Source organism: Mycteria americana, chromosome 12 (genome assembly GCF_035582795.1).
Source record: "Mycteria americana isolate JAX WOST 10 ecotype Jacksonville Zoo and Gardens chromosome 12, USCA_MyAme_1.0, whole genome shotgun sequence".
NCBI classification, from domain to species: domain Eukaryota; kingdom Metazoa; phylum Chordata; class Aves; order Ciconiiformes; family Ciconiidae; genus Mycteria; species Mycteria americana.
In genome coordinates, this window is record NC_134376.1 from 9213575 (window position 1) to 9229009 (window position 15435).

The 15435-nt window shown below is 40.4% G+C and overlaps 1 protein-coding gene across 2 annotated transcripts; it reads right to left on the minus strand.

Annotated features, from left to right (window-relative positions):
- Positions 1–321: 321 nt before the first annotated feature.
- On the minus strand, positions 322–14313 carry LOC142416099 (putative short-chain dehydrogenase/reductase family 42E member 2). 2 transcript variants are annotated; one of them, XM_075515220.1, is made up of 13 exons: positions 14120–14313; positions 13465–13638; positions 11283–11594; positions 10654–10749; positions 9594–9651; positions 8821–8939; positions 7785–7860; positions 6232–6314; positions 4847–4984; positions 3226–3291; positions 2489–2552; positions 1710–1783; positions 322–1094 (listed from the first exon to the last, which is right to left on the minus strand). In XM_075515220.1, the coding sequence occupies exons 2-13, from the start codon at positions 13468–13470 to the stop codon at positions 852–854; spliced, it is 1335 nt and encodes a 444-aa protein (XP_075371335.1). In that variant the 5' UTR covers positions 13471–13638; positions 14120–14313; the 3' UTR covers positions 322–851. The 2 variants fall into 2 exon arrangements, with proteins under 2 accessions (XP_075371335.1, XP_075371334.1); XM_075515219.1 differs by having other exon boundaries at positions 11283–11670.
- Between the last annotated feature and the right edge of the window lie 1122 nt (positions 14314–15435).

Consider the following 15435-nt stretch of genomic DNA (forward strand, 5'->3'; position numbering starts at 1 on the left):
TGATAAGCAAACTTTGTTAGTTGTTGTCCTCAGTAACTGCAGGAGGTAAAGAAAGTGGTACAAAGATTAGCACAACCTGTAGTGGCAGATTCCTCTACTGTGACATAAATGCACTTAACTAATGGAACTTAGCTAATAACTTCCAATTTATCTAAAATACACAGTTTTGACTTGTGAAAAACCATACCTGCATGTACCCCCTAGGCCCCCGAACTGCTGCGAGGTGCTGTCACAGATGGCTCTGCACCCCAGGGGTAGGGCGGGGAGTGGTTCTGCAACAGTGTACACAGAGGCAAGGACTGACTTCAGCAAAGTTTCAAGTACACTTTTATTTTCCCTCATGTGCAGTGATACAGCTAATTCACAAAAGAAATTCACACAGTGTGAACTCTCTCTGTACGGCTGGTATGTGTTATTTACAGTAATCTGTTCTGTCTGTCCCTTTGCTGGTTCCGCAGTTCCCCAAGGTAGTGAGACATGGCAGCAGCTGTGGTCAATCTTTCTCCTTATTTTAGCCATTTTTCTTCACTGGTGAAGCACCGCAGGCTGGCTGTAGCTCTTGTTATTTCTGCAGGTTCTCATTTACTTCAGCAATCGATTTGGAAAGTTGTTTTTTTGGTGTGAAATAAACAAAGGCAACACTCTTGACTCCAGTGTGTTTCAGTGATTTGGCCGTAATTGTTTCCTGTATTTTAATTTCTCAAGTACAGCTACTGATATGTTACAATTTTGTTTTAAAATCTAAAAATAACTGCCTGTGTATTGCATTGGGGCCAGTAACTCTTGTGGATATTAGAATGATCCAGGTAGCAGTACTGTGACTGAGTACGTGCAGTTTATGTAGGTCAGTGTTATGTTTCTTTAAAAAAATGCAAAACTGAAAGGCCATCAAATCTTAAAGAAAGAAAGATCAAACTTAAACTAACAATTAAAGAAAGCAAAACTTTGAGGAAGATGTGATGATTCTGGGTTTCTGGTCTGGTTTTAATGTAGTGGTCCACAGAATCAGCAAATGCAAACTTCTCTGGGCTGTACCCCAGCTGACTCCGTGCCTTATCTATTCGAAATGTATGAGTTATAGAAATGTTCTGTACCTATAGGGCAAAAGAGGCAACATACAAATATATGAATACATAGGAAATTGGAACAAAGTCTGCAAATGGTAGCAAAGACACAGTTAAAGGAAATGCAAAATACCCCCCCCCAACTTTATATCAATGTCCTATTGACATATGTCACATTATTTTAAAAGTTGTTCATGCCAAAGGAGAATCTTGAAAGCCCAAAGAGGCAGTAAAAGCTGCAAAGCAGGTTCTTCTAGTCTTGAAAACATCCATAAAAAATGTTCTGCGGTCTTGCTTATGTACCTAAAGAGGCAGATAAAAGCCATCTCTTAGGTGCCCAAATATCTTCAGAAATTAGGGCCCAACTGACCAGCCAAAGCCATACAGGATACTGGGCCTTGAAAGGAAGGAGCTGAGGCAGCCTCTCCCAGACTGCAGACGTAAGCTCTTACCTTTTCAAACATTATAATGAGCATAATATATTGCCTAAAATGTACAACGCATACATTTGCCCTGGAAACTGGAGGCTGAAGTAGTACTGGGTGTATTTTACTTTCTACTGACTTAATCTTAAATTGTACCTCAGTATTACCACGTATGTAAGCATCCTGTGAGAATTAAGGGGAGTTTACAGACACACTTTACCTCATTTCTGGTCAGCAGTGGGGACAGTTCAACAAATGGCTTCAGCAGCAGATGAAGGTATTCCATTATCATGGCTGCATAACAAAAGATTTCTACTTGAGGTAAGAATAGTAAATTGCTATGCCATTATGATTTTGGCATATCTCATGCTGTATATGATAGTGACGGACAATCCCGTGCCTAAGAGCTCAGGGCACCATTGCTAACATCAACAGGACCGCTTGCTCACAAGGGGTTGGATTTAATCTTAATACTTCAGTCAGCTTGAATTAGGGTGCTTGGTTGGAGGATTGGTGACAGGTCTAGTGAAAAGATCATGAGACTTCATAAAAAATGTGGGAACAACAAAATACTCAAGGAGGGATTCTGTCCTGGCTGCACATGGGGGTTGATTCTGGAGAGAGCATGGGATACAGGAGAACAAGAAATTTACCAGCAAAGCAGCAAAAGATACTCTTCAGCATATTTCATGAAGTCATGGATTTTTACATTTAACTTCTTGTATTTATACCATTAACTCCACAAAGTTATACATCTGTTAAGTCCTACATAAAACCTGTTTTTGTGGAACTTGAATAACAGATCATTCTGGTTTCAATGCACTGCATAGAGCTGAACTTCACCCTTAACTGCTGCACACTAGATGAGCCCACAGTATGTTATTTTTATACATGAAACTGAAAATTGTGGGCAAATTAAAAAAACCCAAAACATTATATTACAATTAGGAATGAGGGTAGGGTGGACAGGAAAGAGAAATGTTGATAAAATATTTTTACCTGATGCATAAACTAAGGAAGTAGGAATACGTATCCGTGGTTTACTGCAACCTAATCTTTCAAACTGAAATAGATTAAAAATACAGTGAAAAAACCAGAAACCTCAAACAATTTTTAAAGTTTCAATACAGAAGATATTTGTGGAAATATTTACTGATAAAACAGAAAAATTCATCGTTGCTGTTACTATTTGAGTTTTAATTTTTCAGGGGATTCCAGTTACATGCAGACACTATGAATTTTCAAGTGGCAGTCTTAAAAAAAGGAAAAAAAAGTTTATAATAATCAATCGAAATGTCATGGTGTGCTGATACCTAATTATGACATATAATTATGACATATTTATATTTTTGAGCCCATTGTTAACAATAAAATGATCTTTTGAAAATAATGTATATTACAGATTAATAATTAGGATTTCTATTTTTTGTCCACCCAAAATAGCCAGCGTTGACAGATGCATGCCCAAGAAATGAAGATAATGGCAACTCAAAAGAGGATACTGGTTTAGATGGTCCTTTGGTCTCAGTGAAGACAGTTGCCTTAAGGTAATATTTTAGGCAGGCTTTGTACAGCGCTAATCACACTGAACTTCAAGCAGGAATTAAACCCACATTCAGAACGGAAGTCTTACACCCAAAGCAAACATACCAAACGTTAACATGCACACTAAAGCTGGAATTGTATACAGTCAAAGAAATTAATGTATTTGGAGATAAAGTATATATTGTACATACAAGTGGAGTTAACCATTCAAAAAGGTTGAATTTTTCGCCATCATTAATGAAATACACCTGGCCACTCTGTTAAAGAGGGAGGGAAGAGAGAAGTTAGTAAAAATAATACTGCATATGTATTGACTTCTTTTTCCTTATCTCACTCTTTATGAATAGCTTAAAAATAATGCAGCAATATAAAATATGCATGGATGTACATACAAGCCAACAAACTACCTGCCTGTGTTTCAATCACCTGCACTAATGTGTGCAATGAAATTGGTGGACAAGTGGTTTATGTGATTAACATGCCTTGGTATAATTTCTTTATTACCGATGTGCCTATACAGAATGGCTATCCTGACTCCAGAGATCACCAAATGCACTGAAAGTGGTTGGTGCCATATCTAATGTGGGCTGTTAACACACATTCACCACATGGTGGGACATGTTCTGCTCTCAGTCTAGTTAAGACTCTTTGAAATCCATAAGACTCCATCTGTGTAACCAAGGCCTAAGTTACCTCTTTCCCTTTTCGGGTTTTAGAAAAAGTAGCTTAATCTACTTTGAAAATCTTTCCAATATACTTTAAGGGTAGTGCCTCTAGGTCAGATAAAAAACTGTGTTTACAAGGAGGAAAATAGTTGCAACTATTTTTGAAATCAATGAACCCAAATTAAATGTGCTTTTATTTGCATATTGTATGGGAAGAGCTGATTACCATAGTTCAGAACATTAAATCTGGATCTGCGTACAGGGGAACAGGGGATAAATCTGCCTGAACTTCCAGTTTAATTTCTGACATAGCAAACATTCTTTGCTCATCTTCCAGAAATGACAAATATTATATTACAGAAATGCAAAGATGGAGATATTCTTAGGGAACTGAATCACAGAATCACAGAATCGTATAGCTTGGAAAAGACCTTTAAGATCATCGAGTCCAACTGTAAACCTAGCACTGCCAAGTCCACTACTATACCATGTCCCTAAGCACCTCATCCAAACGTCTTTTAAATACTTCCAGGGATGGCAACTCAACCACTTCACTGGGTGGGCAGCCTGTTCCAATGCTTGACAACCCTTTCAGTGAAGTAAAATTTCCTAATATCCAGTCTAAACCTCCCCTGGCTCAACTTGAGGCCATTTCCGCTTGTCCTATCACTTGTTACCTGGGAGAAGAGACCAACCCCCACCTGGCTACAACCTCCTTTCAGGTAGCTGTAGAGAGCAATAAGGTCTCCCCTCAGCCTCCTTTTCTCCAGGCTGAACAACCCCAGGTCCCTCAGCTGCTCCTCATCAGCCTTGTGCTCCAGACCCTTCACCAGCTTCGTTGCCCTTCTCTGGACACGCTCCAGCACCTCAATGTCTCTCTTGGAGTGAGGGGCCCAAAACTGAACACAGTATTCGAGGTGCGGCCTACTTGTTGGAATATTCCAACTCTTGGCACACTGCACAGCCAAAGCTGCCAGGTCCCACACTGTTCATAGCACATTTGTCAACTAAAACCAGACAACAACATATGCTAAAGCACCATAACACATATATTCATTACTGCTACTACCGTAGTTACTATAGTACAGGATACAGTGGCAGGATCCACTGTCAAATGAAAACTGTGGTGCTTTTATTGTTTACTTACAGCTATGTAGTTCTTTTCAGGGGTGAGAGCTTCAGCAGCTAGAATTTGAGCTTGTACAAGATTCTCTGCATGCACCCAGTTCATTTTAGCAGAAGGATCCCCAAACTTGAAGCTAAGTAGCCCCCTCTCAATATTCTTCTGTAAACATAAAAAACCACAAAACCAACGCAAAATGGGTTTTTAAATGAGGTACAGTGCTCTTTCTTGTTCAGCTAAATGTAGGTTTGTCTCTACTTAAAAAAAAATACATGAATCAAAAAGAATCAAGAGAAGTGCAGAGAGCTCTAAAAATATTGCTCATGAGGAAGGATCGAAGAACATATTGAACACTATGTCCTGAATTTACAAAAAATACAAGTCTATTCTAAGGATAAGTAAAATATGGCATGGAAAGGTAAGGTACAGTTCTGAATGGATCAAAAGTATTTGCAAGATCACATTTAACAAATAGCTTTGGCTGGGAAAAAATGGAAAGTAATGCTAGGTGTCACATTTTTCATTTAACACAAATATTTTAGAAACCGCAAAATGTGACAGTTGCATAATGCCTTAAAATGGGCTCATAATAAATAAGCTTAAAATCTTAAATATAAATTTTAAAAGACTATATTTTTTTCAGAGGCTAAAGAAAACATCTCAGGTTTAACTAAAATGACATTTGCCATTCTTATAAAATATCTCACTCAGAAGATGATAAACTATATTTTGGCTGACTTCAATATAATTCCCTACCTCAACCACAAAACAAAAATATTTATTATGTGGTGAGCTTGAATCTATTCTTTCCTCAAAGCTGTGCGTAACTTTATATTGAGCTGATGCTTTTAAAATAACTGACTCATATATTCTACAGGGTTCATATTCTAAACACTGTACTAGTCCTGCACTTTAAAAGACAGCAAGTGAAAAAGAGTAAAATACGAGCACCTCAGCTGTTTGCCCTTCAGTAACCTATTGTACCAGAAGGTGCTTCCAACTCCTTAACTTGTTTCATTGGATAGTGAAAGCTGTTAATAGTTGAGACTGGAAATAAGATATTTTGCCGTATCTCTCTTCATCAATATTTTAAACCATTTGGTGTAAGTTGCATGCAAACAGACATTTGAAATATCATAGACTGGCCTGAATCTTATAATTATAGTAAGCATTAAATTATAAAGCTGGACTTACATGTGTTTGTATTTCAAAAAAAGGCTTTTTTAATGTACTACACATTTTTTCCAGATATAATGTAGTGCCTGTTAACAAAAGTTATAATATCCTCAACAGACAATTGAATTGTTGAATTGCTGCTCAATAAGAAGGTCAGTCAATTTATAACACAAATAAGTGATGCTGTTGTATATCATAGAAAATTCTGCTGATTAAAAAATTAAAATACATACCGCTAGCCTTGGCAAGTGTCTTTGCTCTTCTGGTCCATAGATTCCTGGTGGGCGAAGAACACACGTGTAGAGTATTCCACCTCCTGGAAGAATTGGTAAGACCATTCTTAAGTGACTTTCACCTGACTACGTTATCTCTTTGTTTGTATGAACCAAAGACTGTAGTAGCAGAACTTACTCTGAAATAAATTAACTTCACCATCTTAAAAAATAATACAGAACAAAAGGTGTTGAATTAGTAGCTGGATATTAAGTTGGCAGAATCAGAACATGCAAAATAGCAAGACAAGGCTCAGAGAAGTCCTGCCAGCATAGTCAAATTCCTAGAAATTACCAGATATTTCAAAACCCTTCTAACCAGTCCTTTGTCTCTGTGGCAAAGCAGTGGATGAATGTGCCAACTGTGGTGATGAGTTTGCTGAAGTGAGCAAGTTATTGGTAGGAAAGTGGAATGAAACCAACTGATCTCATGAAAAATTATTGATGTGAAACAGTGACTCACTAGCAGTACAAGATAGAGCCGAACGGTTCTCAACAGTAGGCACGGCCAGCTCCCACTAGAACTGCTGCAGAAGCTCTTGATAACTTCAGTGGGAGAAGGTAAGGACCATCATAAAAATCCAGTCACATCGCAAGTATATCACTTGGCTGGTTCATCACCTGCTAGTAACTGCTCGTAATAGTACTTGAAAACATGCAAAATACTCAGTCCTGCTATAGCACAGGATCAAAATGGGATGTTTGGAACAATGATGCTCTAAGTGTCATTGAGAAATGCAGAACCGTGTATTGCTCCTAAAATGAAAAGGGTCTTTGATGTGAAGAGCTGCTGAGAAAAGAGGAAATAAGGAAAAAACCCTTTATTTTTTAAACTAATTCTATTGGAATGGAATGCCCATCAATAGGCATTCCATTGACTTTATATCTCTTTATAGCCCTCTGCAAGTATCAAGTGAAGAGATTCTTTTCTGTAAGTTGTCTACAGCTAAATTTAGCTCAGTATCACTTGGTCACATAGAATCATGTTGCACTTTACATTAATTTGTTTTGCACTGGCAGTTATAGTATCTTACAGGTGAGCTTAAGTACTCAAGTGTATAACTGTCTTCCTCAACATGGAAAACTTTGGGAAGCTCTAATAAATAATTCCAGGCTGTAGTATCAGGTGGCTTCTTCAGATTTTAATATATAACTCGGCACGGAGGGGGGGCTTACAATTTAATCAGCGTTCATGTTCTACTTATGTTGCATAATACAGTGACATTAAACACTTGTTTTTGTTTAATTTATAGCTGTCTTCATCTTTTCAATTAACATACTGAACTCATTGCTACCATGCTAAAACCTTTTACGGACACTGTGGGAACTTAAAAAGAATTAAAAGTGATTTTTAAGTGAAAATCTTTTAGTTTGTGAGAGGAGGTAGACAACTTGATTTCATAATTGCTGGACAATTTTGTCCACTAAGGATTGATACAGGATACAGGATGTTAGTGAGGAACAAGAAGAGGAGGAGTAAATTCCACTATGAATTCATGCTAAGACAAAAGTACCTGCTAGTGGAGTTCCATTAGCTGCTAGTACCATTTGTTCTGCAATCGATTTGGTTCTGGAATAATGATCAACATGCTACAGAGAAAAAGCAAGTATGTTTTTATCTGTTCTTGAAATGACAGAGCAGAGGGGCATCTCTTCTCCACTAGTTTTTACTTAGCAGATGGCAACAAATACCTCAAAATACAGAAGCCATGGGGTATTAGTTTAGGATAAAACGCATGCATGTTGCTAAGGTAAGCAAGCATTTCTGTTTATGCAAATCCAGTTAACTAATTTCAGCACATTTGAGAAGCAATAAATATATGTATGCTTTGAATGCTGCCAAGAACGTAATTGATCACTGCTTTGTAATCTGGATTTCTTTTTCAGGTAACAGAAAAGTCAAAAGCCAAGTGTTGAAGACATTACGATTGGTCTGAATTATCCCATTCACTTTCTTGTGGCACTGTCCCAGAGAAAATATTATTTGATATATTATTCAAAATATTATTCAATATTTTCTCTAGCCATCTCTACTTCTTGAAAGACTGTGAAGTACTTGATGGAGAGAGGAGGGACACAAAACCCAACCGTGTATGCAAAGCACCCAGAAGTACTTTCTCCTTTTTAATTAAATCCAATAAAACCATATAAAAATAGGCTGCTTTTCCATATCAGCTCTACATTGAATATATGTCATCTTCAATAAGGGAGAAACAGAAAAATCATATAAATTATAAATGGCTAAAGAGGCACCAAGCCATATAACACAATCCCTATGTCCAGGTGGAATTTCATTAATGTTAACGGGACACTGTATGAGTTATTTTCCACAGTCAAAGCCTTGATAGGAAACAAAGAAATATAAACTGCAGTGTACATAAACTGATGTGTCAAGGTTGTGAATAGCATCTACAAAGAGTGTAAATTAGTTTTCTTTCTTATACTTGGATTCTGGCATCAGGCAAAACATGGTCATGAAAACTCCAGGCTTTTTCAGAAACAAGAAAGTAAACAAAGAGGAAACTTGAAAATATAATACAACCAAAATACCTTTTCAATTGGAAAATATGGCACAGTTTCCTCATCACCGTCTTCAATAGGAAGCCCTCCAAAGACCACATTTACTGTACTGGTGTATATCAATCTAGCGATGTTCCTTTGTTTGCAGGCTGCGGCAATGTATAAAGTAAATTAGTTTAGTGGAAATTGAAACAATATGGAAAAAAAGTTTGCATGAGCTTTTTCTGAGAAACTGCCAAATCTTAAAAGAGCAAATCCTTCCATTTTATGATTGGGTGATTTAAAATGCAAAGCATATTTAAAGGGAAGACATCAGTGTAGAACCAAGTGCTTTACAGTCTGGGACATCCTAATTTGGATGCTGTAAGCTAACACTATGCCTCTGGGAGGGCTGCTACCAGCCTAGGGAGATGGGCTTCAGCTCTAGCCAGGCAGGTGGCTAGAAGTCATCTGCTTCAAGGGCTGCCCACTACCTGTGCACAAGCTATTGGATAGCAACGAGGTTTACTGCTACAAAATACACATGGAAATAGTTAACTCCTTACATGGATACGGATTCTCACATCAGGTCAAACGCGGTTACAAAAAGCTGAAGTGGTTGAACTACAGTGCTGGCTCTCATATCACACCCCATAGCAGAATCAAGCAATAAAAACCCCAATGACATGTTTCCTCATCTCTGCCAAAAATGTAAAGTATTTGGTAAAAAATAGTTTGTGCCAAAAAAGCCAACTGGCTTTTTCTAAGTGGTATAATATTTTTATATGCTATACAAACACCCAATGGCAAGGTTAGATACACACCATCAATGATGAATCTTGTTCCATCAATGTTTACAGTTTCAATCTCTTCTCTGTGCAACTAGGAAAATAAATAAATTGTGCATTTTTGAATGATAATACATTTTAAATTCAATAGGGGGATGTTATAAATGTCCCCAAATAAAGGTTATGAGTTTAGTGCTTTGATTATAAAAAAGATCATTTAGACTGCTGTTTCAGACTTCAAGAGATCAAATCATTATTTTTAAACTATGCCTGTATTTTTCTTGTATTTTTACTGACCAGCTTACTTGAAGCAAAGAGAATTGCGGTGCTTCTGAACATACATTTCCATTTCCAGTTATTATACATCTTGCAGCAATATGTTAAATATCCACGTTTCAGTAGCACTTCAGTGACCAGGTGTCTCTACCCAGAGCAATTCCAAGTATGCATTGCTCAACTGCAAACATCTTTGAATGAGATATTCTATCCAGCTAAGGTAATTTAATAAAAGGAACTTCAGTAATAAGGTAAAAAAGGGTGTGTGTGTGTTTGTAACTTTATTCATAAAAACTGTGGCTCAGAGTCCTACATCAAGTACATCCTTACAGCTTTTTACCCAATGGCAAACAATGACTTGAAATGAAGCCGTTGTTATAATTTAGTTATATAAAATAATTTATAATTTATTTCTGGTTTTATTCCTCCGAGTGACCTTACACCTAGGGGTTCAGTGTGAAAGGTTTAGGGAAGGATCAGGGATTTGGAGGAAACCTGCCTCCCTTGTCTTTCCTTTTGTCCTCGCACTATTTGAGAACTCTTCAATGCCATTTCCAACTGAAAAGCCCTCCCAGGCTACGGGTAGAGCCTCTTATGGTGAGGAAATCATTCCACAACTAGGAAGACAGAACTGCAAGCAGACTGCTTACAGCCAGCACACCAGTTTGCACAGAGCAATTTACCAAAACAGCATGGAGGTGGATTCAGGCTCTCAGGATAATATGAAGAGAGAAAATCTAACACACAGTGTTACAGCATCAAGTCTCTCATCCTCAGTGTGGGCAATCACACAGAAAAATACAAAACTATTTGGACTCACTTGCTCTCTTCCTGACATTCCATAGGAAGCTACATGAAATACACAGTCAGCCCCTTCACAGGCTGCAAATATGGCATCATAATCCCTGACATCTGCCTGTAATACATAAGAAAAGATATTTGGACTTGAAAGCAAAGCTGCAGGTTAGCGTTTGTCATACAGTGAGTTAGCACAGTGGGAATGCGTATGTATAGTTGTACTTACTGTACGTCCTGGGACTGAAAAAGCTAGGCCCATTTCAGTACTTGCTGATAATCCTACTTTCTTCCACAGAACTCAAAGGACTTTAAAAACATCCGTTAAGCCTCATAATACCCCTATGTTCATTCTACAGGTGATTACACTAAGGCACAGATGAGGGCAGCGACTGGGTCCTGAGGAGTACTTCAGAGTCAGGAGGTGAAGCGGGTACTCTCTGCTACACATGACAGGTTTCACTGTTTTCCTTATTTCAGATATACTAAAATCAGTTGACAAAAAATCACGTGGGATATTCACAGAGTTAAAACAGTTATTGAAATTTGCAGTAATTTGCAATTAGGTATTTGGATTCTGTGAAAACTAGTAAGACATTATGGAAACGGCAAATGAACTAACTTGGACAGCTGTGAAAATATAATTGATCATACCTGGATACACACTACTCCATTGGGAATTTCCCAGACAGGCTTGTGTATGTCATACAGAACAACAGAAGCTCCTGCGTAGGCAAGAGCACATCCCAGCTTGTACCCAAAATAGCCTCCGCCTCCTGTCACCACTGCTCTCATACTTTTTTCATTCAGTGCTCCAGCATTTCCGTTCACTTTGGAGTTAGAGGTTTGGCGCCAGGGTGTTGCTACCCCACTCAGAATAAGTTTTCTGTCGGTGAAATACTGTCTTCTATTACCAGACACATGTAACAATTTCTCCTCCATGTTGAAAATTGCTCCATAGTGCTCCTGGATGCAGACGATTCCAGTGAGTTTCATGTTAACAAGCTCTATTCACACCAGCAAAATTTTACTTTAATGCAACCTGTTTAAGAGAGATAAAGACAAAAGCAAAACACTAGCTACAAAACTTCCAGATTTCAAAGATTTCTTTTAAAAGACCCATTTAAATTTTCTGCTTAAATTGTTTAAGAGTTTGTTTAATTGTAATTTTTACGTTTTACAAACATTTAAAATGTTTGTATGCTATATTAAAGACAGCATCCTGAAAATGCATAACAGAGGTTGCCTTTTTGGACTAAGTATTTATTTGCAAATGGTATCCAGAATAATAAAACTAAACATTTCCCTAATGCAGAGAACATGAATTCAGATGTTTTCCACAAGTGGGTCAGAATTAGAATAATGGTACAGACCATAATTTTTTATTAGCAGAAGAGAAATTGCTGCCTATATGAAATGCACCTCCTTGTCTTATTTCGATTCATTCTGGTCACAAGCTCAAAGATGGCCTTTAGGGGTCAGATGTGATATAGGGCCATGCCTGAATTTGGAATCTTGAGCTGTCAGGAAAACACTAAAGATTAACAAATTGCATTTAAGTTTCTGTGCTTAAAAAACAAGCAAGCAGGGCCAAGCAGAACAGCAGCAGAACAAAACATCCCCTAGAGCAAAAGAGATCTTTAATGCTTCTTCCACTTGTCCCTGGTTTATCACACAGACAGACATCTGAGAAAAGTGATGTTTTCAACTCCTTTCTAAGTAGCATCAGCTGAATGTAAATTAAGAATACACTGTGTTGTTATCATTGGCAGTGGACGGAGTTGAGATATATGAGGATTTCAGAGGGAAAGAGGAATACCTGATACTTAGATCTTTAGAAGGTGTGTCAGAGAACAAGGCTATCAAACCCTCACTTTCCAGGGGAACTAGAATAAAATAACTGCTATGTGACAGAAAGGGTCAATGAGCATATTAAGAAAAAAGTAATTGCGAATCATTTATTTCTTAAACGTGGAGGTTCTTTCCCATCCGTACAACGGCCAAGGGTTCACCCCTGACAGCCATGGCGTTTTAGAGTCTGTAGCTGCTGACTTCCTTAGCTACCCGCATCCCTTCGCTGTGCCGCAATGAAAGATTTAAAGTCACCCGAGCTCCCGCAGGTGTTCTCTGCATCTCACTTGCCAATGTCCCAGGGCGAGCACCGCCAGGGCAACGCGGGGCCGGCCGCCGAGGGAACTCGTGCTCCAGCCAGCGGCCTCAGGGCTCCTCACCGCCGGCCCGGCCCGGCCCGGCTCCCCCGGCGGGGAGCGGCCGTTGGGGCTGTTGCCCCACACACGCCCCCGCCCCGCCGGGGCCGTTGGGCGCCGCTCGGCCGGTGCCTGCGGGCCGCGGCGGTGTGCGGCTGCGGGGTCCGGCCGGGCCGCGGGGCGGGAAGCGGCACCGGCAGATCCCCGCCGCACCGCAGCAGCCGTGCCGCGGCCGGGCGCTCACCTCCGCCGCCCCCGACCCCGCCGCCATCCCCCGCCGCCGCCAGGTGCGGCCCCGGCGGGTCCCCGTCCGGCGGCCTCTTCCGCCCGCGGCGCCGGGCGGGCGGAGCGGGGACGGGTGGCCCCGCACGTGGGCTGCACCGCGCTTCTTGGGGTCCCGCAGCACCTCTGGCATCCCACGGCACTCACAGGCGCCCACGGCCCCCCTGGGGTCCCACAGCCCTCTGGGGCCCTGCTCGTCCCACAGCTCCCATGGGTCCCACTCATTTTGCAGCAACTTTGGAATCCCACAACCTTCCTGGGATATTGCTCATCCCACAGCATCCCTGGGATCCCATAGCATCCCACAGCATTGCCAGGTTCCCGCAGCATCCTGTGGTGGCTCTTACCTCCATGTGTCTTCATACAGCCACGACCAAAGCATCCTGTGGATGGCTAGGGCTCTGTCCACAGTGAGATACCTGTTGAACAGGTTGTTTAGGAAAAACACACCATCTCTTGATTACCGGTTGGACAGTCGGTGGCGGGACATGGCTCAGAGAGATACAGAGCATTAGAAACACCTGGAAAACAGCCAGAATCCCCGAAGAGGAAACACAATCATAAGCAAATAGGCACTAAGGTCCCTGCCCTCCTGAGCCGGCAGTGGGTCTCTGTTCAGCTCCGTGGTCACTCGTGCCTGGGAGGATGTGAAAAGGGTCAGGACCTGCAGAATTTCAATTACCCATCCCAGGCAAAAATTAAACTTTGAACACATCTACCTCTTCCGTTATAGCTGTGCCACGTCTGAATGTTCATATTAAATTTTAATCACTTAAAGACACACTTGCAATTATGTTAGAGCGTAAGTAACTCGAACAATAGCCAGCTTAAACTCAGGCTCAGTAAAGACTGACAGAAATGAGACAGCTGGCTATTCCAAACTGATACTAAAAGATGCCTTAAAACTTCAAATACTGGATTTGTAATAATGATAAATCAATTGAATGAAGCCAGTTAGTATTAACCAGTACTGTTATCACAGTGATGTAAAAAGCATCTTACCTGAAATAACAAACCGGAGGTTTGGCATTACAGGACTGGAATGGCGCGACACCACGGGGACTTGCAACCGCAAAGCCAGTGAATTCCTCGGTTAGTCCTCACTGAGGAGTATCCAAAAAAAGGCCACAGCCTGCACTTCTCACCGGGCTGCAGTCAACTGCCTGACATCTCTTCTGAAAAGTGTCGGTGTAATCCGGGATGCAGTCCTGAGCTATTATAATAAAAGCAATATATGAAAGATTCATAAATAACTAATTGAAAGCAAATTAAATGTTTGCATAGTTAAAATGCTGGGAAGTAACTTTATACTTGTGGGTTTCTATCCTTCATTTCTGGGGAAGCGAGGCTTACGCAGTGCCTCCTGCAGTGCTTGCTTGTCTGTCCACCAGCTGCACCTCTGTGTTGATAAATTGTGAACTTAACCAGCTTTAATAAAACTTGACTAAGTGGATAAAGGTCTCATATATACCGAGTTTCTTCAAGTTTGCTGACAATAGGTAGTCAGGAATAGGGGAGAGGGCTGAGCAGTGCCCCTGCTAAGGGAAGATGTACGGTGTGAGCTCTGTTTGTATGGACAAGGACAATCTCCAAATGCAAGTCCATAAGAGACCAGCTTTACTGCTTTCACTCCACACAGAACTATTTGTTTAAAGAAGAAAAAACAGAAGAAAAAAATAGTATGTGAAACAAATCTTTCCTCACGTAAGCTGCAGTGGTAATTGTGGTTGCTCACACATGTTCCTGTCACTGTATCTTGTCTTTTACCTATAACGTTTTAGTCTTGTAGGGTTGCTGTTAGCTCTCCTGTGTAGCCTGTAAATTTAAAGATACAATGAGAGAGTCTCCATAAACTTACTGGTCTTAAAAATCCTGTAAAATGCTAACACAAAGGCAAGATAAATAGAGGGTGGAGATAATCAGATGGCAGAGCTTTTCCACCATGCTCTTCTGTGACCCACCCTGGCAAGTCCAGCTCTCCTGATCCATGTGGGGTGCAAGAGAGGGAGCAGCTGCTCCCTGGTGAGAGCAAAGCTGGTCCCTGAGAAAATCCTTGCGACAGGTAACCTTGTGACAGGTAACCTTATGAAAATTCATCTGGGCTACATGTGGTACAGGTATATGTAGGACACAGGTAGCACATGTATCTCACGTAGTACAATCCACCCAAGAAGCAACTGATGTAAGTCTTAAGAAGGGGGAAAAGCGAGAGATTGAATCCTCACTCAGGTCTTAGTGCTTGGCTTGCCTGCTCACCCTGAAATGGCAATTTGCTGAACAGAGCATGCCAGCACTGGTACGGGATTACGGATAGCCTG

What these genes read in the sequence shown, in the direction of transcription:
- LOC142416099 (XM_075515219.1), bottom strand. Translation starts at nt 11,624, where the DNA reads ATGAAACTCACTGGAATCGTCTGCATCCAGGAGCACTATGGAGCAATT. An exon ending in CATATTTTCCAATTGAAAAG is followed by an intron (nt 7,861 to 8,820) that starts GTATTTTGGTTG and finishes TTTTCTCTGTAG; the next exon opens with CATGTTGATCATTATTCCAG. An exon ending in CTGAAAAGAACTACATAGCT is followed by an intron (nt 3,292 to 4,846) that starts GTAAGTAAACAA and finishes CCTCTTTAACAG; the next exon opens with AGTGGCCAGGTGTATTTCAT.